The following is a 23,463-nucleotide window of genomic DNA, read 5'->3' as shown; positions in this document are numbered from 1 at the left end:
GAACTGATACTTTTTCTATCACAAACATCACAATTTTATGTTTCTGTCTTTATTTTAGAGTCACAGAAAGCATAGCATTTAATTTAGGCCATCTGTTCATTAAAAGGCAGAACTGAAATGACATCTGGTATCTTAGTAAACCCAAAATGTAACATGTTCTTCTATTGCTGGAAGTAAGAGTTTAGTTTTGAAGATTACAGAATGAGTGTCTGTATTGCACAGTGCCCTGGTTGGCATGATGCATATAACCAGCAGAAACTATCCAGGGCTGAAGATTGGTGACGCTCAGGGTGTTATCTAGAATTGTTTATTTATTTATTATTTATGAGTAAGAGGGCATCAGATCTCATTACAGATGGTTGTGAGCCACCATGTGGTTGCTGGGATTTTAACTCAGGATCTCTGGAAGAGCAGTCAGTACTCTTAACCACTGAGCCATCTCTCCAGCCCTAGAATTGTGTTCAAGCATGTTTGAAATGGCTGTTTAGTTCCATCCACAGTGTTAGGAGTAAGCAAGGCCAGAGTGACTATGCAGATTGGAGATTGGAGATTCAGAATTCATATTAAAGGTAAATAGATTCACTAAGGACAAAAAAAAAAGAGTTCATTGGTAGTTTTAAAAAGAAACTATTCAGTACAGGATGCTGGAGGTAAAACATTTTTGAAATGAGAGTTCTAGGTGCTAATAAGGTTTTATAAAGATGAAGAACACTGATGAGACAAATTAATGAGAGCTTCTTTCAATAATTAAGCTAAGACTACAAGTATGAATTTGATCTTTCTGGAGCATATGGAGGCACATGGTCATTCTGTGAAGAGTTATGAAAGCCAAAGATTAGGTTGGGTCCTTGATCTCTAATTAATCTCTAAACCAAGTCTGAATTCTTGGTTGGGAAATCTACATTTAGAAATTTACTGAGGATTTGTATCTATTCCTGAATTTAATATTTATCAGCAATAGAAGATGTAGGTAGAAATCTCTCTCCTAGAGTTTACTTCTCTTGTAGAGAAGAATTCTGTTCAGTTTCTCTGTCCTGCATAGAGCAGAGGTTCAGCTGCTTTTGCAGCTTTGTTTCCAAGTGCTGCAGTTACCATCACAGCCTGTAACTTTTAAGTTTTTTCAAACCCTGTTTTTAATGATGGTTCTTAAACACTTTAACCTCCCTTCTAGCACACGGTCCACCAGAGATAGTGGAAAAGAAAAGATATGGGGAAGTGGACCTGTTTAGAGAGGTTCTTTGGAGCAAACCCTGTCAGTGTTAGGAAATTAGCAGTTCCGTTCACAGGTCAGCAATGGCAGCTCTATCCACTTGCAGACACTTCATGGAACACCAGCGGTCCAGTTCAGCAGAGTTGGGATAGCAAACACGAATCAGCAGCAGTGGCATGACCTAGCAGAAACAGCCAGGCTTCAGCTGGAATTGTCATGAGTCATCAGGAGGGACCAGGGTCAACAGAAGTTCTCGGCTGTGTCTCTCTCAGTAAAGCGTTGCAGCTATCTCTACAAGCAGCCCAAACCATTTTCACAATCCATTCCTTCCAAATATTACATGTTTTCCACGGGTCTTGCCTAGCCACATGTCTTGCCACAGTTATGTGAGTCTGACCAGCAAAATTCCACATGAGTCTGTCAGCTGTTACCATCCTGCCATATCAGCCTCAGTCCTCAGAAAAGGCAAGAAACATCAGCACACCACCAGAAGGCTTTTGATACTTTTCTTGCTATGGAGTCCTGACAAATGGAGCTCAACTACACAATGTAAGGTGGACCAATACATGCCTGTCTTAGTGAAGAACCCTTCATCACCTGTTCTTTTACTTGCTTGCTTTAGCAGAACATCCCTTCACCTGTGTCTGCTGCAGCAAAACACTCCTTCATGTGTTTGCCCCGAAAAACACCATCCAACACAACTGACCCTCCAAAGAACCCTTGAGTTTTTACTTAAACAGTCCATGACAGTCTATCCTGGGCTAGCCTGAAACTTCCCATGTAGCCAAGGATTGTCTTGAACTCCTGATCTTGCCTCTGTCTTTTGACCCCTGGAATTAGAAAAGTATGCCACCATGACTAGCTTCCTTGTAGTTTTGACTTGCTTTTCTCTGGTAAATCCTTTCATATGTTGATTAGCAAGTTATACATCTTTCTTGGGGAAAAAGATTAAAATCTTTGACTATTAGCAAAATTAGGGGGAAAAATCACATTTGCTTATTTGTGTGGTGCTGAGGAGTGCACATATGTTAGAGCACACATGTGTGGAGGTCAGTTTGTTCTCTCCTACCGAGTGAGTCCTGGGACTCCCCCTCAGGTCACCAGGCTTCATGGCAGATCCCCTGATACTCTGCACCTTCTTCTCAACCTCCCTTGTATTCCTTTGTAAGCCTCCTTTCCCGTTTGTAAGTGTGGCAGTTTTTATTTTTTCATCATTGAGTTGTAAGAGTGTACACACACCCTACCACCAAAACAACAATGCAAAACAAATACAATTCAAACACCTTAATAGAAACATGATTTTTTTTTCTTTTTTCTTTTTTTTTTTTTCCGGGGCTGGGGATTGAACCCAGGACCTTGCGCTTCCTAGGCAAGCGCTCTACCACTGAGCCAAATCCCCAACCCCTGATTTTTTTTTTTTAAATTGTATATGCTTGGGTTGGGGTTTTTTCCCTTCAATTAACTGATAGTCTGGTTTCTTTTTTAATTAGTTTAGTTTCTTTGTTTTCTTTTGTTGTTTGCTTTATTAGTATTATAGCTAAGAATCCATCACTTTAATCAAAATCACAAAGATTTATGACTTTGTTTTTTCCTAATGTTTTTATAGTTTTAATTCCTCTTTTTAAAGAAGATCTATTTTATATATGTGAATGTTTGCCTGCATGTATGTATGTACACTGTGTGTGTGGGGAGCCCAAGGAGGTTAGAAGAGGAGGTCACCTAGAACTGGAGTTATAGATTCTTATGAACATCATATGGGTGTGGAATCAAACCTGAGTCCTCCAAGAGCAAGTGCTGAGCCGTCTTTCCAGCGCCATTTTAAATTCTCAAATCCTTGATCCGTTTTTCTGTATTTCAAACTAAGGGTCTAATTTAATTGTTTTGCATGTGGACATTCAGTTCTCTTTGTAACTTCCCCTTCCCCACCAGACAGGGTTTCTCTGTGTAACAGCTCTGGCTGTCTTAGAACTCACTTTATAGACCAGGCTGGCCTCAGACTCCGAGATCTGCTTGCCTCTGCCTCCTCGACCCCTTACACCATTTTAAAGATCATTATTTTTTCCTTCCCTTATGCCATTTATTTATTTATTTTTTCTTTTTTCCGGGGCTGGGGACCGAACCCAGGACCTTGAGCTTCCTAGGCAAGCGCTCTACCACCGAGCCAAATCCCCAACCCCCCTTATGCCATTTATTAAAAAGCCTTTTTTCCTCCATTGTTTTGGCCTGTTGTTGAAGATTAGTTTATATTGAACAGAATTCTCATTCAGTTCCATTGATTTCTATGTTTTTGCATCATACTACACTGTATTAATTATTGATGCTTTGTAATATGTTTTGAAATCAGTCGAGTCCTTGTACTTTGCCTTTTCTCCAGGATTCTTTTGTCCTTTCTGAGTCCCTCCTAGTTTGTTGTCAGCGTCTGTAGACTAAGGCTCAGGTTCTGATGATGACTATTGAATCTGTAGATTAGGAGAGTATTAAGGTTTGCTTGTTTGGTTGGTTGGTTTTGTTTTGTTCTGGCTTGGTGTGTTTGAGACAGGTTCTCACTGTATATCCCTACTAGTCCAGAACTCAGTAAGTCGACCACCAAGCTGACCTCTACCTCACTGCACAAGAGATTCTCTCTGAGATCTTCCTGTCTTTGCCCTGGGTAGACTGGGGTTAAAGGCAAGTACAACTAAGCCCAGCACCAATGTCAAAAGTCAAGAATTAAATCACTGTCAGTGAACTGGTGTATGTTTGGCTCCTTGTTCTGTTCCATTGCTTATCATAATCTATTTTGTGTCAGTGACCTGTTTTTTGTTTGTTTGTGGTTTTGAAGTATATTTTAAAATCAAGGGTTGTAATACATCCACAATTTTTTTTCTTAGCCTTGCTTTGGCTGTTCAGTGTCTTTTATATTTTCACATGTGTTTTAGGATTGGTTTTTTTTATATCTGTAAAATCAGTCATTGAAGTTTTGTCATTCATGAATATGTAATCACTGAGTAATAGGACTGTTTCACAGCCATAATTCTCCTGATTCCTAAGCAGTGAAAGCCTTTCAGTCCTACAGTGTCTTCTCAAATGTCTTTTCCTCAGAGTTTTATAGTTTTTATTGTTGAAGTCTTTCACTTATTTCATTAGGTATATTTGTAGGATTTGTAGGAATTTTTTTTAATTTTTAATTTTTGCATTTTTTTATGGTGTGTGTTCAGGGACGGTAAGGACAACTTGTGGGAATCTTTTTCTCCCCCTTTTCCACATTGACCCCCAGAGATCAAACTCCTGTGCCCAGCTTGGCAGCACATGCTTTTACCTACTAATCCATCTCCTAGTTTTAGAATTTTTCTTTCTCTTTTTTTTTTTTAATATATTTTTAAAACTTTATGTGCCTGAGTGTTTTGTCTACTATGACTATGTACCACATGTGTGATGTCCTCTGAGGTCAGACAAGGGTAAGGGCTTTATGTCCCCTGGGATTGGAGTTAAAGATGCCTGTGCACTACCTACCACTTGAGTGTTAGGAACCAGTTTATAAGAACGAGTGCTCATACTCACTGCGCTGTCTCTTCAGCCCTCGCATCTTTTTCCCCTTCTTTTTGAACAGGGTCTTGTAGTGCAAACTGGCCTTTTAACTGTTTAGCTGGGAGTGACCTGAACTGCTAATCCTTCTGTCTTTACCCCCTAATTTCTGGAATTAAAGGTGTGTACCACCACCACACCCAGCTTTTTTTTTTTTTTTTTTAAATGCTGCTACTTTGCTAAAAGTAGTTAACACATTTTTTTTTTTTTTCCTAGTTTGCTTTCGGTACTCTGATAAACACCATTGACCAAAAGCAACTTGGGGAAGAAAGGAGTTATTTATCTCACATATCCTGATCACAATTCATCACTGAAGAAAGAGTACAGACTCAAGCCCAAGTGGAGGTTTGCTTCCCTTGGCTGGCTCAGCTGCCTAGAAATGGGCACAGTGGGCTGGGCCCTCCTGCATTAATAAACACCTGAGAAAATATCCCATAGGCTAATCTAATGGAGAAAATTCTTCTATTGAATTTCTCTCTTAGGTGACTCTAGTTAGTGTCAACGTGACAAAAAAGGAAGAAAAAAATCATTACAGTGCCTATGCACTTTTCTGTTATGGTCTTAGGGTCTGGTCAGGTTCTCATAAGGTGTGCTAGCTTTTTCATGGTAGGGGTGGGGATAGGCGGGGTGAGGCAGCAGATGTCCTCTGAGTACATATGAGCATTGGAGCAAACAGCACTGAGCTTTACACAGGAACAGATCTGAGGAAACCAGACAGCCTGCTGGTCTGGTGCTTCCAGACCGTGTGCAGCTGTAAGTCATCCTATTAAAAGAAGCTACAGAAATGTGGTGATCCAGATTCACCAGGTTTCGGCTAGGGTCTCAGTTCTGCCTTGCAGCAAACTGTGCTTGGTAGTGAGGTAGTGCCAGGTGCTGGGCAATATTTTGGACATGGCTTAGAGCACATTCATTCCAAGGGCAGGATCACCCATAATCTAAGCTCATAGTTTGAGCTCTCTGCTGTTCCCACTTCTCAGTAGGCCCACAGCCAACCTTGTCCCTCTTCATAGCTGCCTGTGTGGTTTTTCTTCCTTTGTACATTGTGGCCTGATGTCCTTAGGCTCCCTGACTTGTTTCTAGATTTCTAGAATAGCTCAGTGCTCAAAGACTAAAGGAGAACCAGAAGGCCCCTTCTCATGATGGTGCTGAGCCAGTACATTCTGAGCTATTGGGGCAGCAGTAAGTCGATTTCTTGTCCAGTGCTAGTCTGTCATTGTAGGAGGAGTTGCTGTCACATGCATCCCTGCATTGGATTTAAGGCTTCTGAGAAGTGTAGGTCTCTCTGGTAGTTAAGCCTGTCAGTTTGTGTCACAGAGCTGCAAGTTTTAGCTTTTGGTTTTGTCGTTAGCCCCCTCACTCTGGGTTAGTCAGTTGGGGGAGTAATTTACAGACTGCCCCCTGCGATTCTTAGGCTGCCTTTCCGGTTTCCCAGGCCTTTTAGTTGTCTTGTCACTTCCATGTTGAGTCTAATCTATTCCTCAGAACATAGTTTCTCATTCTTTGATTCTTCTCTCTCACAGAATCCCATAAAGGAAACATCTTCACTCTCATACTTATGAGTTTCAGTATTTTTGTTATGAATAAATTTTAGATTTTATGAAATATGTTTTCTGCATCTCTGCATGATTTTGTTTTATATTGTAATAATATATACTATGTATTATGGTGCTTGATGTTCAGATATTAAGCCAACCTTGCATTCCTGATACAAATCCTACTTGGTCATAGTAAATAATTTTATATATACACTTCTGTTATGGTTTGCTTTCTTTCTTTTTTTTTTTTTTTTATTGAGTATTTCTTATATACATTTGAGTGTTATTCCCTTTCCGGTTTCTGGGCAAACATCCCCTCCCCCCCCCCTTCTTTATGGGTGTTCCCCCTATGGTTTGCTTTCTATTGTGGTGGTAAACTATGGCCAAAACTATGGCTTGGGGAGAATAGGTTCATTTGGTTTACATGTCCATCACTGAGGGAAGCCAAGGTAGTAAGTCACTCAAGTAGGGCAGGAGGCTGAAGCAGAGACCATACGTAGAACAGTGCTGCTTGCTTTTCATGGTTCACTCAGGATCTCAGGATGTAATTAATACAATTACTGTGTGGTACTCAGATATGTTTGTTTCTCCCTCCCTCCCAAGAGAAAGAGACCCAAGGCTGGCACTAGTATGCCTGGCTCTTAGCTTTCTCTGCTTATACAACTTAGGGCCTCTCGTCCTGAGGACTTCCTTAGTGGGCTAGACCTTCCCAAATCAGTCCTCCAAGGAAATGCGCCCACATATTCGCCCTACATGCCAATCTGATAGGGGCATTTTCTCCATCGAGGTTCCCTCTTCCTAGATGACTCTAGCTTGTATCAAGGTGACAAAGGACTAACCAATAGCTTTGGCAGTGGTGGCTTACACCTTTAATCACTCAGAAGGTAGTTTCTGAGTTTGAGTTTGAGGCCTGCCTGGTTTACAAAATGAGTTCTAAGACAGCCAATGTTACACAGAGAAAAACCCTGTCTTGAAGAAAAAACAAAACAACAACAACAAAAAAAACAAACCAAAACCCAACTAACAGAGTTGTTGAATTTGGTTTGTCAGTATTTTGTTGAAGATTTTTATAAGAGATACTGATTTTCTCTTGATATTCTTGTCTTTAAATCAGATTGATTTCTCAAATTGATCTGGAAATGTCCTCTTTTTTTTTGGCAGAATTAGTACTCTTTAACCATTCAGTAAGTAATAATTAGCAATAATGAAACCTGGATTTTTGCTTGGGTAGTTTTTTTCATTACTATCGGTTCACATTTCCTGCTTCTCGTTAATTTCAGTAGTTTTTGACTTCCTAGGAATTTATGCATTTCATCTGTTATGTAACTTGTTGGTATTTTATAAACTTTTATTTTTGTACAGTCAGAAATATATTTCATTTGAATCTGAATTTGGTTATTTCTTTTTGGTTGATTTAGCTAGACTTGTTAATTTTGTTGAGCTATTCAAAGAACTGGCTACTTAGTTTCCTTTTTACTAGTTGCTAGTGGAATTGACACCTAGTGTGAGAGAGCTTTGCTTCTGTTTCTTGGCTACTCTCTACCCTTCCCTGGTAGTCTCCTTTTCATCTTGTTTCTAGGGAATTCCCTGTGTTGGTTTTCCTCAGCTCTTACAGTTTTATAATGAATTCCATCTATCTTTCTCAGAGCTGTACACACTTGTCTACTAGAATCTTAATTTTTTTCCATCCTCTCATTCGTAATCCATTTAACAACAAAAAGATTTTAAATGATGGTTACTCACTTTACAAATAGATAAACCATTGTCAGGGACAAGACAGTTGACTCTGGAAAGCTAGCCAACCCTAAGCATTTGGGAGACCCAGGCAAGAGGAGATCTTTGAGTTTGAGGTCAGCCAGGGCTTTATAGTGAGATCTTGTCACAAAAAAAGAAAGGGAAGTTGAGAGGAAACTGAGCAAGCCAGTAAGCAGCATTCTTACTTGTTCTTGATTTAGTTTCTGTCCTGGCTTCCTCACCCATGGACTGTGACTTGGAAGTGTAAGCTGAATAAACCCTTCCCTCCCCCAAGTAGTTGTGGTGAGTGTGTCATCATAGCAACAGGAGCAAATGAATAGCCTAGTAGCACCACTCTGCGAAACAATTGAAAAAACACAAACATGAGCACTTGGAAGGAGATATTCAAAATTCTCATTGTATTCTGTCATAGATTACCAGAGTTTTTCTTTTGTTTATTTTAAAGAGAGAACCTTGCTGTCTGAATGGGAATTCACTCCAGGCTATCTATCCTTCAATTTATAGTGAATGCCTCCCAATCCCAGGTGCAAATATTTAACAGATACAGGCCTCTGTATTTTCAATTGGAGTGCATGGTCCCTTCAGTTTGACCATTTCTGAGTTATATCTTGTAAATGATACACATTGTTTATTCTTCTAGCAAACTATTGAACCTGAAGGAGTAGTAGCAGAGCCTAGATTTGTAGCTGGTTTATCAGTTCTGTGTTCCAACAAGTCTTTTGGCTGGCATCTGAACTGGCAGAAGGGAGTCTGGTGAAGAAGTTTACCTTTTAAGCGTTTCTTTAGTCACATATTTTATGTATATGTGTGCTCTGACTTCTTGCACACCAGAAGAGGGCGCAGATCCCATTACAGATGGCTGTGAGCCACCGTGTGGTTGCTGGGAATTGAACTCAGGACCTCTGGAAGAGCAGTCAGTGCTCCGGCCCCCAGAAGCTTACCTTTAACTTGTGAGAACTACACTAACTCTGCAAAGTTACTGTTGAGTATTGCAGGACAGTCACTTACTTGGTGTCAGAGAATTGATATCATGACATCAACTTGATAGGCTTTGATGTGTATATACTTATTCAGAAGTGTTTGTGTTTTTTACCCCCTTCTCCTTTAATCTTTTCTGTTCTCTGTGTCAAGTGTCATCGCATCATATTTAAAGATTAATACATGTAATTATATGCATCATTCTTTTACTTGCCAGCTGGCATTCATTTATATGAGTATACCACATGAATGAATTGTCTGATTTTTGATTGTTTTGTGATAAAGTCTTACTGTGTAGCTTTGGTCTGGAGATGTAGACTAGGGTAGCCGTGAACTCACGGAGATACCCCTGCTTCTGGAGTTCTGGAATTAAAGGCATGCACCACCATGTCCAGTTCTCATTTACTTTTTGATGGATATTTCCAATTTTGAGATTCAAAAAAATTAATTTTTTTTAAAAGATGTGTTTATGTTATGAATGAGTACACTGTAGCTGTCTTCAGACACACCAGAAGAGGGCATCGGATCCCATTACATATGGCTGTGAGCCACCATGTGGTTGCTGGGAATTGAACTCAGGACCACTGGAAGAGTAGTCAGTGCTCTTAACCACTCTAGCCCTAATTTTTATTTTTTAAAATGAGTAGAGTGTTTTTTTGTGTGCACTTTGTGCTTTGTGGAGGCTTGTAGAGGGCATTGGATCCCCTAAAACGAGTTACAGATAGTTGTGAGCAACTGTGTGGATGCTGGGGATTGAACCCAGGTCCTCTAAGAGCAGCTAGCATCTTAGCCAGTGAACCATCTTTCCAGCTCCAGAATCTTTCCAGCTCCAGAATGATTTGTAGACTAGGCTGGCCTTGAACTCACAGAGATCCACCTACCTCTACCTTCTGAGTGCTGGGATTTTAGGGGCACTCCACACCTGGCTTGTTCATGAATTATTATGTGGTATTTTCAGTTAAGTATTTAGAAGTGTCATGGGTACAGTAAGATGACTTGTAGTTCCAGATACTTAGGAATCTGAGACAGAACACTGACTTAGCAAGGTATACAGGGCAGACTGGACAAGACCCTATACTTTAGTTTTGAGATAGGGTGTCATGTACCCTGACTGGCATTGCACTAAATGGTTATGTTAGTCAAGATGACTTTCAACCAATGATCCTCTGGCCTCTACCGCCTAAGAGTTGGGATTACAGATAACGTACCACTTTATCTGGTTATCTGATGTACGTGATTCTGGGGATTGAACCTTAGGGCTTGTGCACGCTTGACAAGCTCTCTGCTAGCTGCTGAGCTGTGTGTATTTCTGGTCGGGTGCTACCCTCCTTTTCCTTCTCTTCTGCCGCCTTCTCCTGCGTTATGTATGAGTTTTCCTCCCAGGCTCATGTTCCCAGAATAACAACTCAAAATATATTTTCAAACACCTTGGCCACAATTATGCTTTGGTTGGTCCCTGATTAGATCATAACTTAATATTCCATTTATTCTAGTCTATGTTCGGAGGCAAATCCCCTGTACCTGGCTCTCTCCCAGAATCCTTTCTTCCTATTGGCTGTCCCACCTTCTATTCTACCCATTTCTATAGGCCATAGGCTTTTTATTTTAATTGACAAGTGATTCATCCATGCAACACACAAAATGTTCTTCTGCATTTCTTCCTCCCCCTCGATTAATTGTATTTTCATCATTATTTTTTAAGTTTTCTCATGTGTATGTATGTTTTACTGCATGCGTGTGTCTATGTATACCATGTGTCTGGTGCCTGCAGAGGCTAGAAGAGGGCACTGGATTTCTTGGAACTAGAGTTTATCCGTGCTTCTGTGCTCACCAGCATGGGTGCTAGGAGCCTCACTCAGACCTTCTGCAAGAACAGGAAGTGCTCCGAGCCGCCAAGCCATCCCTCCAGCACCTGCTTCATCTTACTGAAATTATCCCTGATAACTTTTTTATCTTTTCCCCAGAAATGTATACATGTTTCTTTTGGGGTGGGAGGTTGAGGCAGGATCTTTTTTTTTTTTTTTTTTTTTTTCCCTGGAGCTGGGGACCGAACCCAGGGCCTTGCGCTTCCTAGGCAAGCGCTCTACCACTGAGCTAAATCCCCAACCCCCGAGGCAGGATCTTTTTACATAGTCCTGGCTGTCACTCACTGTGTAGACCAGGCAGGCCTCATACTCTGCCTGCTACTGCCTCCCAAGTGCTGGGATTAAAGGTGTGGGCCACCACACCCAGCTGTGTGCTTCTTTTACATCTGAATTTTTACCATATTTTCTCTTGTTTGAGATTTGCTGCTGCTGTTGCTTCTGCTTCTTCTTCCTCCTCCTCCTCCTGCTCTTCTTCCTCTCTCCCCTTCTACTCTCCCTCCCCCAACCCCCTTTCTAGATAGGGTTTCTCTGTGTAGCCCTAACTGTCCTGTACCTCACTGTGTAGACCAGGCTGGCTTTGAACTCAGAGATGTGCCTGCCTCTGCCTTCACCTCCTGAGCACTCACACATTTTCAGAGTTCGCTATAAAACTGTAGTAATCAGCTAGGAAAAGGCTCAGTGGTTAAATACAGCACTTGCTGGGCAAATGTGAGGACTGTCAGGTGAGCTTTGCAGCTGGTCTGTAAAATTCCAACTTCAGGTGGCTGAGACTCAGAGTCATCAAAGCAAGCTAGCAAGACCACCCATATCAATAAGCTTTGGGTTTGAGTGAGACCCTGCCTCAATAAATAAGGCACAAAATCAATTAAGGATGATTTTCAGTGTCAACCTTTGATCAATACATGTATGCACATCTCCATACATGTGTGCTCACACACATGCATCCCTCATTGAAAGCTTCCAAACATGTATGTATTGCATATCTACACACATGAAAAAAAAAAGGGTTAAAAAAATCCCCCAAACCTAAATAATCAGAACTGTGGTACAGATACGTAAGCCACAGGAATATGATAGAGTCTAGAAAAATAGGCCTACATATTGTGTTTCCGTCAATCTTTTTAAACAAAATAAAAAAGCCAAAACAACTCGAGAGAAAGAATATGTTTACTGGAGGAGGTTGTGTTGGTGTGTTCAGCAATGTTGCCGTGGTGCTTGACACAAAACTTTCAGCAAAATTTAGAAAAATAACCCAAGAGAAATGTAGATATCAGTGTCCAACCTAAAATTATAGAACTTATTTAGGAAACTTATAAGAAAAGTCTTTACAACTTGATTAGGCAAAGATTTCTTAAGAGTAAACGAGAACCGTACAGTAAACGAGAACCATACAGGAAGGAGGTTAATAAATTGAACCCAGGTCTGATATGATGTAGACTTTAACCACAACACTATGGCCTTGAGGTATTTCTTCAACTACTTCAGAATTTGCTGAGCCTTTCTATTCTGTGTGCAGCACACCCACTCACTTAGGAAAAAAGAAAGGAAGAAAAAAAGCCTACAGAAATAAAAACTGGTACAGATACATAAAACACAGGGACAGAAGAGAGTGCAATCTTGAGGGTTGACTTTAGATGGGCATCTAGGTCACCCTGTTTTTCTGTAAATGATTTTTCGAGGTCTCTTTCCCAGAGTACTCATATGGCTTGTCCACTTTAGTATTAGAGATACTAAATAACATTATGGGAGTTGTGTTCCCATAAGAAACATCACAGTCTCCGTATGCTAGTATTTACCCGCTCCATCAAGCTAGCTAATGTCCCTCTAGTCAAATATGTTAAATGGCCATACCCAGAGCCCCTGTAGGAAAGAAAGAACTACATAGATTCAAAGATGAGGAGGGACTGTTTATGTCTTAGGGTTTCTATTGCTGTGATAAAACATAACTAGAAGCAACTTTGGAAGGAAGCTTACACATGGTTCCACCAAAGGGATGTCAGGGCAGGAACTGAAGCTGAGCTCATGGAGGGATGCTGATTCCTGACTTACTCAGTTGTCATACCTCATGCTGCTTCTGGGGTGGGTGCTGGGTTGTAAGGAAGTGCCCCTGAGATACTGCTCCAGGTATGGAATATGCAGTCTGAGATGTGGGAGAGCTGGAGCTAGTTCTGGGGTTCCCCAGCTTGTGATGAAGCTGGGGCTGTGGGGTTCTCAGACTCTTGGACATCCAGGTGCTGCTGGGAGATGCGGAAGAGCAGACAAGGGAGTTGGGGCCAGCGGAAGAGTGGGATGGGGTAGGGTGGCAAGAGAGAGGCTCAGGCTGGGCTGGGGACAGCTCTAGCCCGAGGTGGGGGGGAGGGTGATTGTCCTTAGCCAGGCAGTGGCAGGCTTGGTGGCAGTCGTGGCGGGGAGAGCAGAGTCTATCATCTGTGGGAGATTAGGCTGCAGCTCTGTAGGCAAATGCCTTCTTCTTGGCTCCTCATAGAGGCTCTTGAATTAAAAACAGTCTGTGGTTCTAAACAGTTTATTGTTCATGGTGGAAAATGGATGTATAATGCAACATACCCACTAATTAGCGTAGTCCTCTGGTCCTCTATGTACCTTATTAATGTGGAGCTCTGTTTTGGGTCTACATGACCATAGGACATATTTCTTTATGTGAGGAGTTCCAGTCCCAGAGTCTCACAGGGAGAGAGCAGGGAGTCGCCTAAGCCTCAGGTGTGTGCCCATCAAGTTTCCTGTCTCAACCTACTCTACCTTACCAGACTTCCTGTCATGGATTTACCTCCTACAGCCAACCTGCTTTCTTATATATAAGTACACTGTAGCTGTCTTCAGACACACCAGAAGAGAGCATTGGGTCTCTTTACAGATGGTTGTGAGCCACCATGTGGTTGCTGGGAATTGAACTCAGGACCTCTGGAAGAACTCTTAACCAGCGCTCTTAACCACTGAGCCATCTCTCCAGCCCCGGCCAGCCTGCTTTCTTATACTGTCCAGGACTACCTCCCTAGGGGTGGCACCGCCCCGGTGAGCTGCATACTCCATACCAATCAGAAAAATGCCCTACAGATTTGTTTATTATAGGCCAATCCTTCGGAGACATTTTTTCATTAAGGTTTTTGTTCCCTGTGTCAGAGACCTGTTTTAGCAGTTAAACAACCTAGGTTAGCTTTCAGCACCCACATGGCAGCTCAGTCACCTGTAACTGCAGTGCCCTCCTATGGCCTCCGAGGGCAGCAGAGACACATGTGGCCAAACACTAATACATACATACACACACACACACACACACACACACACACAATTTTTTTTTTCCTATTTTTTTTTTCGGAGCTGGGGATCGAACCCAGGGCCTTGCATTTGCTAGGCAAGCGCTCTACCACTGAGCCAAATCCCCAACCCCACATTTTTTTTTTTTAATAATAAAAAATACATAAGATTCTTACTGGATAAATCCAGTTTGTGGCATGTTGACATAAAATATAACCAGTACATTATAGTAGTCTTCAAGGTTGCCTCAAATGGTATGTTTTCTTACAGTCCATGTGATCTACAGAGTAGATCTGACCTCAGTAACTATGAGGACATTGCAGAAGTCCGGCACTTGCTTAATTTGTAGCTACTTAGAGAGGCCACTAGAGAACCTGACTCTTCGCACAGTAGTGCAGATTAGAGCCCATGAATGTGACCTACTACTGAGATACCCTGCAGACTCACTCAGGGCTTCAGGTACCATCTCTGTCATTGTGCAGCCTCTCGAGAAATATATTACCTGCGTGATAAATACGTTTATTGTTTCAAGATGCTTCATTGAGGGTGGGCTTGTTAGATAGCAATAGATGAAAAATATATACCTTTCATGTATGCTTTAAAAAGTAGAAAAAAATTGAGTCTTGCTATGTATCTCTAACTGGCTTGCAGCTAGCTCTGGGCTCAAGTTGGCCTTAAACTCAGCATAAGATATTTACAGTAAAAATTTTCTATCAGAAATGCAATTACTTGAAACATTTAAGTATGGGTTTTTATTATACAAGGGCCAATAAAATTTCAAATGAAGTAGGTTTAATGCAACTTTGATTATAAAGTAAAAATGATATATAAAAGATGCTAAATGTCAGATTAGTGAAGTATTGGGATCAGAACCTTTGTTGTTAAGTTGTATATGAATAATGAAAGTTGAGCATGTGGACTATGCCTCTAGCTTCAACTGCATGAGAATCCAAAGAAGCTGGGAGCAGTGAATTGACAACTTAGCAAGGTCCCCATAGTAAATGCTCAGCAGAATCACTAGTGCAAGTTTTTAAGTTCTTTTTTATGAAAATCTGGTGTAAATACAGATAAGGTGTTTGGGTAATCTACAAGTTGATGCTTGGGCTTTATAGGTTTCTTTGTGACCATGCTTTTATGACTATCCTTTTGTTTTTAGCGAGTGTGGGCAGGAGGGTGGGTGCATGCTTGTGGTGGTTGGGGGTGAACCCAAGACTTTGTACTCTACCACTAACCTTAGGAAGGGGAGGAGGGACATCTCTTAACTGATCACTGAGTATTAAGGTTGATACTATGTTTTTTACAGATGGTAGTGAAAACTTTTATGGATATGGATCAGGATTCAGAAGATGAAAAACAACAGTATCTCCCACTAGCCTTGCATCTTGCATCTGAATTCTTTCTCAGGAACCCTAATAAAGATGTGCGCCTTCTTGTAGCTTGTTGTTTGGCTGATATATTTCGAATCTATGCCCCAGAAGCTCCATACACTTCCCACGATAAACTTAAGGTAAATACAATGTTTACAAAATAACTTTTATTTTTGTCATATGCACCTGGATTTTAATAATTCGTTTCATTTAATTATTTATCATCTACAGAAATGACTGGTACAGAATGAGGCTTTGAAAGGTAGCTTATCCTGGTCTGTTCATATTTTATCCTCCTGTTAGACTGTCAGAAAGCCCAGTTGGATAGATTTAAGGATAAGTAATGGCTTAATGATAGTTTGCAAAACAGTAATATACTAGGATTACCCATTCATATAATGTCTCCTTTACAGGTTATTAAATGCTGAATATTAATTATCTAAAACTGCTCATTTTGGTGGTTCTTTGTTCAAAATAGTTAAAGTAATTTTTAATTCATTGAACTGATATTTTATATTTTTCAATAATTCTTGGGGAAATTGGAAACCTTGGAGTACTATTTTAAAAGTTTTACTTATTTGTGTATATGTGTGTGCCTGCAAGAGTTTATGTGCATTGCATACATAGATGCCTTGTATGATGTTGATGATGTTAGAGAATCTAAAGTCAGTTGCAGATTCTTGTGAGCCATCAGATGTAGGTGCTGGAAATTAAACTCAGGTTCTTTAGGGAGAACAGCAAAGGCTGAGCCATCCCTCCTTTAAGTACAGTCAGTATTGCTCTTCTGTCCGTTTGGTTTTTCTTTCCATACTTTCAATCCCTTGGGATCAACCAGGCTCCAGGCTATTAAGTGAGAAAGTTCAGAAACAACATTCTGTAAAGTTTCAATGTAATAAATAGTGTTTGAGGACTATAATGAAGTTCGCTGCCATGCTTTATTCCTCTTGAGACATAGGCCATCTGCCTGTCAGTCAGAGTGGTTGCCTTGGATACCTCAGCACCTGGAGTAGTGTCTTAGTGCTTATATTCAAGTCATACTTACTTTAACGACCCCTTTTGTAACTATAACATTGCTTTGTTTGTAGTTATTTTTGTTCATTTCTTACTGTGCCTGGTTCATAGAATAAACTTTATCATGAGTATGTATAAAAGGAGAAAAACAAAATGCATTACCAGTTTCTCCTGTAAGGAGGATCACAATAAAACAAGTCATTTTGTACCATACTAATGTTATTTACAATGAAAATACCTTAAAAATTAAAAAAGGAATACAGTGCTATCATCAGCTTTCAGGCCAATGCAACCTTGTTTTTACACATAAATTCAAAACCATGGGTCGGAAGCTACTGCCTTACATGTCAGTAGTAGTAAGGAAAGACTCAGTACACTCATTAGAAATGGAGAAAGCAGTTTGCCATGATGAGAGTACAGACAGCGAGTGACCAGAAGCTCTGTTATAGACAGGAGTGTAGGAAGATAGTCTTCTTAAATGAGGGCCCCGAAGTGTGCAGGAGAAGTAACAGTCTTTAGTTTTACTTGCAAAAGGACATTTTGTTTGTGCTAATCCTTTTCAGCCATCTAAAATAATGGCGTAGGCAGTCCCACAGCATTCAAATAAATGAGTGTTCTTTATTAGTTTGTAATTATTTTTTAATATTTATACCTCTAGATGTAGATATTGCAAAAATGACAAGTAAAAATGTCTAAGTTAATATATTTTTTATTTTTTTATTTAACAGGACATATTTCTCTTTATTACCAGACAATTAAAAGGTTTGGAGGATACAAAGAGCCCACAGTTTAATAGATATTTTTATTTATTAGAGGTAAAAATACTTTAATAAATATAATTTCATGTTGTTATACATTTTTATAGCTATAATGTAAACTGAAACTGTTTTATACATAGCTAACTTAATAAACTGTCTTATGTTTCATAAGGAAAATAATGTTTCCTCCTATCTTAAAAAGTTAAAAAGTATAATTACTGAAAAAGTAATTTGACATTTTATTTTCATTCCTAATTTATAAATGAATTTCACTGCTCCTGAAGGAGATACACACACACACACACACACACACACACACACACACACACACACACACACACACACACACACATTAATATATAAACTCCTATTTGGTACTTTTCAACTTGAAAGTTGATGCCATCAACCATGTATTTAAGGATTAAAATGACTTGTAATTGTGTATATTTAGTCTTTGTAGACTTTACTATAAAGAGTCCTAGTTGTAAAAATTAAATTGTACTAGTGTGCTTTTGTTTCACAGTTGTACATATATGTGATTAACCAATTATTTTTATTTATTGATTTAAGAATTTAGCTTGGGTTAAATCATATAACATCTGCTTTGAATTGGAAGATTGCAATGAAATTTTTATTCAGCTTTTTAGGACTCTCTTCTCAGTAATCAAGTAAGTTTTTTTAAAGCTTTTTTTTCTTACTGTATGTATTAAAGTATCATTACTCAATATATAAAACTCTAGATTTATAGAGAATTGATTACAAATGGAAAATAATGAAACCCTGTTGTTTGGGAGCTGTCCATTGTTTTAATTAATTATTCAATTGTTTCCCTGAATAAAGTAGGGCTACTTTATAACCCTGAGCGAGGCTGGGCTGGCCTTAACTTTGCAGCAGTCTCCTGTCAGCCTCGTGAGTGTTGAGATTTGGATCGAGCTGCATACCTGGTTTACACCGCTTCTTTCCCCTTATGGTATAGATTACTTGGTTGCCTTTTCTGAGTCTTTTTGTGTGTTTGAGGATAAATAATATTAGAGGAATTAAATAAATTAAATTGAGTCCTTGGAGTTTTTTAAATTTTATTTTATTTTACAACACACAGGTCATATTTGCCCTCAGGACACCCATCTTCATGTCCTTTTTCACACAGCCCACTCCCACCCCCAGTAATCCACTGAGTCCTGTAGTCCTTCCTGCTAGAATATTGAATCTTACTCTTGGCTTGATCTTGTGTAGACAGCCATAGAGCAATGAGTTCATCAGTACAGTGGGCACGCCATATTCAGAGCACAACCCCAGAGTAGTAGTAGTAGTACTCCTCCTCCTCCTCCTCCTCCTCCTCTTCCTCTTCTTCCTCCTCCTCTTCTTCCTCCTCTTCTTCCTCTTCCTCTCCCTCCTCCTCTTCCCCCTCTTCCTCCTCTTCCTCCTCTTCCTCTTCCTCCTCCTCCTCCATGTTCCTCCATCAATGAACTCTATAGATACTTTATTCAGAGCTGGACATTTAACCCTCACTCATTCTTAGTGCTTTGACTAGTTATGAATCTGCATTAACTGTTGCCTACTTTAGAAGCCTCTCTGGCCAGGGTTTAGAGCAGCATTGATCTATAGGTATAAACAGAGACTGTAGCCACAGATTAACCACAGATCCATTTAGCAAAACAAGAGTAGGTTCTTTTCACCGATATCCTCAGGGGTTATGAATTTCTGAACCATGGGCTTTTGACCAGATTTATTATACTGGACATGTATTCTCTCCTTGGAACAGTCCTCAGATCCAACCAGAAAACAGTTGGCAACCCTCATCATTTTCTTGGCACTATTGCACTCTTGGGTATTGTCAGTTTTGTAGCATTCAGGATTCACCACTGCATAATAACACTCGTTACTTTTCTCTCCCACTGCCTGCATAGTGCCTTTTGGCACTGCGAAAGCTAGCTATGAGGAGGGAAGTTTTCACATCAGTTCCAACTTGGATTTCTTTTTGTCCTTCAACCTAGGTATATTCTTAGTTTCTAGTTTTAGTGGGCAATCAGGAGCAGTTCAGACTCTGTTGGACATGGCTCTAGGGCTTTCCTAACCAATAACTCAGAAAGAGGTATCTCACCCCTTGTTTGGAAGAAACTTAATTGGTAAAAGCCATAGCATTGGTGTAGTGTAAAAGGCATAAGACATGAAACCATGAAATACTGTGGAGGAGAACAGATTAGTCCATTCACTTGCTGACTTTGGTCTGCTTTTTTGGAATTAGATATATATGTGTGATATGAATTTTTATTTGTATGTAAGTAAGTAATATATGTATTGTGAAACCATTGAGAGGGAATCCAGGGACTCACACTTACTTGCTAGACTAGGCAAATTCTCTGCCATTGAACTATATCCCTGCCTCTTTAAAGTCACAAGCATTGCTTAAGTCAGCTTTTCATAGAATAGAGAAACTAGTAGAAGAAGCTCACTAGAGTTGGTGGTTAGGAGAGTCCAGACTGGTTTCCAACTAGTAGTTTTACTGTTTACACAAACGTCTGTGAGCTGTGTCTTAAAGTATTACATTGTATGCCAATGTTTTGTTTTAATTTGAATTCTCTACCACATTAAGACATGTAGGAAGAAGGGGGTGAAATTTATTTTATTAATTCATTGTCTCCAAAAGAAATCTTCAGCACATGGTTCTGTGGGGTTGCTTATGAAAGAGTGAGTTTTTAGATGTTTAGGCAAACCCAGAATAAAGGGTTGGTCAGAGAGATTCCATATCCTCATGGATGGAACACCATTGTAACGTGACATATAGAAAGAGCATGTTACTCTTGGGGAGGTGACTCAGTTGGTAAAGTGCTTGCCGCATAAGCATGAAGACCTGAGTTTGAGCCACAGAAAAGCTAGGTTCAGTAAGCACTAGCACATCCTAGTGAACTCAATGCCCACTAAATAAAGGCAGGCAGGATTTGGGGTTCTCTAGCCAGACGGCCTACTTGGTGAGTCATAACGAGAGATCCTCCCACAAGAACAGTTGGCTCCTGAGGATTGGTAGGAGAGTTTGCCCATCTTCCACAGTGCTCAGATAAGTATTTGTACACACGATTTACACATAGACCAATACACATATACAAAAATTAATTAAAGTGAACAATTTGTAACTACTGTTTGCATTATACCACCATTTCATAGACTTCTGTTTTGAAATTAATGGTTACTAGCCTCAACAATTTGTGAAAATACTAATTTTGTTCTTTCTATAACCTTATCCACACAAAATTTACTCTATACTTTGAAGCCTTTTTCTTTGTTAATTCATTTCAGGAACCTTGATTATGATGTATTGTAGAACTTTTCTTCTGACTTTGGTTTGATTTTGATTTTGTACTTTGGGCTCCTTGAATTTCTAGACTCTGGGCCTTATCCTCTTGAATACTCTTCCAAACTCTCATAGGAAGTCCAAAGATGATTCATTCTCTGGTTGCAAGAAACTTTCCCACATGCATATGCTGATCATTAAGCCCTTGATTGTTTGATTTTGATTTATCAGTAGTTCTTTGCCCACTGATACTCAGCTCTACAAACTATTCTGTGTGGACTCTTGTGGAGAACTATCAGGATCCACTAGGGCTGTCTCCCTTGGCCTGTTAGCCTACTCAAAACTATGACAGTTGTGGGCTGCTGATTTTCTCTCATCAGTGTGTGCTTGATACCCAAGAACAGAACAGGATTTGTTTCTGTATTTTGCTCACTTTTTAATTGTTTCAAAAAGGGGCAAATCATAGTCTTGTTACTACATCTACCTGGAAGGGAAAGTCTCTCTCTTTTTTTTTAAGTATGGAATGCTTGTTAAATTGAATGTCATCCTTGCGCAGGGGCCATGCTAACTGCTCTGTATGTTCCAGTGTTAGTACATGTGCTGCCGAAGCGAGCGCTGGAAGGGAAAGTCTTTAAGTTTACTGATTTGCACTGGTGAAATCTTTGAAGCAATTTGTTTTTGAGACAGGCTCTCACTGTCTCAACTTTGCAGTGGCAAAGCTAGTGTAGAATTCACTGTGAATCAGGTTGGCCTTGAATCTTCTTCTGCCTCCCAAGCACTGAGATTAAAGGTGTGCATCCCCAAGCTTGACCTGGAATAATTTTTTTAAGGTCTCTTTCATGTGTCTTCCCTGCACTCTTTTCTTTCTTATCAGATACATAGATCTCAGAACCAAGCACTTGGATTTTTGTTTTGTGCTGTTTTGTATCAAGCTAAATATCTATATTCTTCCAATTCATTTCCTCTGCTATACACAAGACACACAGTAGGCAAGTGCTCTACTGTTGAACCATATTTCCCAACCTTATTCTCTCCCCCAGAGAGACTCAGATGTCCTTAAACTACGATTTGCCCTCCTCAGTCTCCTGAGTAGCTAGAATTTCAGGCCTGTGCCTCTAGGTTCTCAGATTATTGCTTTAAACTGGACATTTTAACAGGTATGGTGGCACTTAGGAGTTGTAAGGAGGTGCAACATGTGTTTGATCAACCTGGGTTATGTAATAAGACTTTGTCACCAGTAAAGAAACAAGTACATGAAAGGAAAAAAACCCTGGGACGTTTGTCTTTTTTATATGACGTTTGCCTTAATTTTTCTTTCTTGTTTAGCAATAGCCACAATAAGAAAGTACAGATGCACATGTTAGACTTGATGAGTTCTATCATCATGGAAGGTGATGGAGTTACTCAAGAATTATTGGATTCCATTCTTATCAATCTCATCCCTGCACACAAGGTCTGTACAGAATCAAAGTATTAAAATCAGCTTACCTAAAGAAATCAATTACTGGTTTTGTCCATTTGTAATTTTATATAGTAGTTCCTATTCTGTCCCTAGGATTAATCACGTTAGTCTTACAACTATTATTTTTAGAAGATATATTGATTGAAATATTTAAAAGTTTCATGTTTGTTTAATGTATGTGGGTGTTCTACTTATATATATGCCTGTGAACTATATGTATGCAGTGCCACAGAAGCCTGAAGAGGGTACGGAGTTACAGACAGTTCTGAGACACTATGTGAGTGCTGGGAATACGACTCGTCTTCTGCAAAAGCAGCAGTGCTCTCAACCACCAGCCTCAAAAGTGTAGTGTTTCTAGCTTCCTTTTGAGAGGTATAAGATGAATAAGACCAAATAGATTCAGTAGAATCTATGTTAGCATAGGTGTTAACAGGTATTCTTGAAAATAATAATTTTTTCAGTAAGTTTTGAAAATTTAAATATATGTAGTGGTACAATCTTTCTTATATTCTTAATTTGTTATAGTGCAATGAGACTTAAGGTAGCATAGTATTCCTCATTTCAGAAACATTGTGAGTGTAATGGCTCATACCTTTAGTACAGTCACTTGGGAAACAGAGGCAGGCAGACCTGTAAGGCCAGCCTGACCTATTTAGTAACTGCCTAGCCAGCCAGTACTACACAGTGAGCACCCAGTTGGTCCAAGGTCTTCCTGACCCATTCCTATTTATGGTGCATGAATTTGAATCTAGGGCCTTATAAATGTTATGTAATTCATCAACTATACCACTGAGCCACATCTCCAGGAATTTTCTTCAAGCTCACATTGATAAAACAACAAAATGTTTAGCATGATGGATTGGGTTTAGGGGAGAGTAGAGTATAAATTCGTAGTGGTTAATATACAGACTCATAAACCTCGACATCTGTTTATATGTGTTGGACTTTTGGCTGCCTGTCTAATGTCATGTAGTGTTTGATTTGTTGAGTTCATTTGGCCCCTTCTATGCAATACCATGAAGGGAAGTACCTTAACTGTTTTCATACTTCGGTAGAATTGAATACTTACTGTTCAAATGATGTTGTTGTCTGATCAGTGCACCAATTCATTTGAAGTTTTCCATGTTTTTGTTTTTCAGAACTTAAATAAACAGTCCTTTGACCTTGCGAAAGTCCTGTTGAAAAGGACAGTCCAGACTATTGAAGCATGTATTGCCAATGTATGTATTTCTGTATACATTTCAGAACTCTGTGATTCTTGAGGTATTATATGAATTTATTAGAATCATTCACATATAGATATATTTCTTGCATAAACAGTTTTATTCAAACTGTTTATTCAGTAAAATATGAAATGTGAATACGACCAAAATTGGAGAAGTGCAGTGTAGCTTTT

General features: G+C 39.7%; 1 protein-coding gene and 1 non-coding gene across 2 annotated transcripts in view; one reads left to right on the top strand and one right to left on the bottom strand.

Moving 5' to 3' along the window:
* Pds5a (PDS5 cohesin associated factor A) overlaps positions 1 to 23,463 on the top strand; it is a 91,225-nt gene that overhangs the window by 17,748 nt on the left and 50,014 nt on the right. Inside the window, 5 exon segments of the mRNA XM_032916982.1 lie at positions 15,484 to 15,687; positions 17,287 to 17,373; positions 17,887 to 17,984; positions 21,932 to 22,058; positions 23,207 to 23,287. Coding sequence (XP_032772873.1) covers positions 15,484 to 15,687; positions 17,287 to 17,373; positions 17,887 to 17,984; positions 21,932 to 22,058; positions 23,207 to 23,287 — 597 coding nt within the window.
* Positions 21,118 to 21,221, bottom strand: LOC116912924. Its single transcript, XR_004389495.1, has one exon. It is a non-coding gene; the product is annotated as a U6 spliceosomal RNA (small nuclear RNA).

The sequence above is a fragment of the Rattus rattus genome, chromosome 11 (genome assembly GCF_011064425.1).
Source record: "Rattus rattus isolate New Zealand chromosome 11, Rrattus_CSIRO_v1, whole genome shotgun sequence".
NCBI lineage: Eukaryota > Metazoa > Chordata > Mammalia > Rodentia > Muridae > Rattus > Rattus rattus.
Note: the sequence above shows the minus strand (reverse complement) of the source record. Positions and strands in the feature narration are given on the sequence as shown.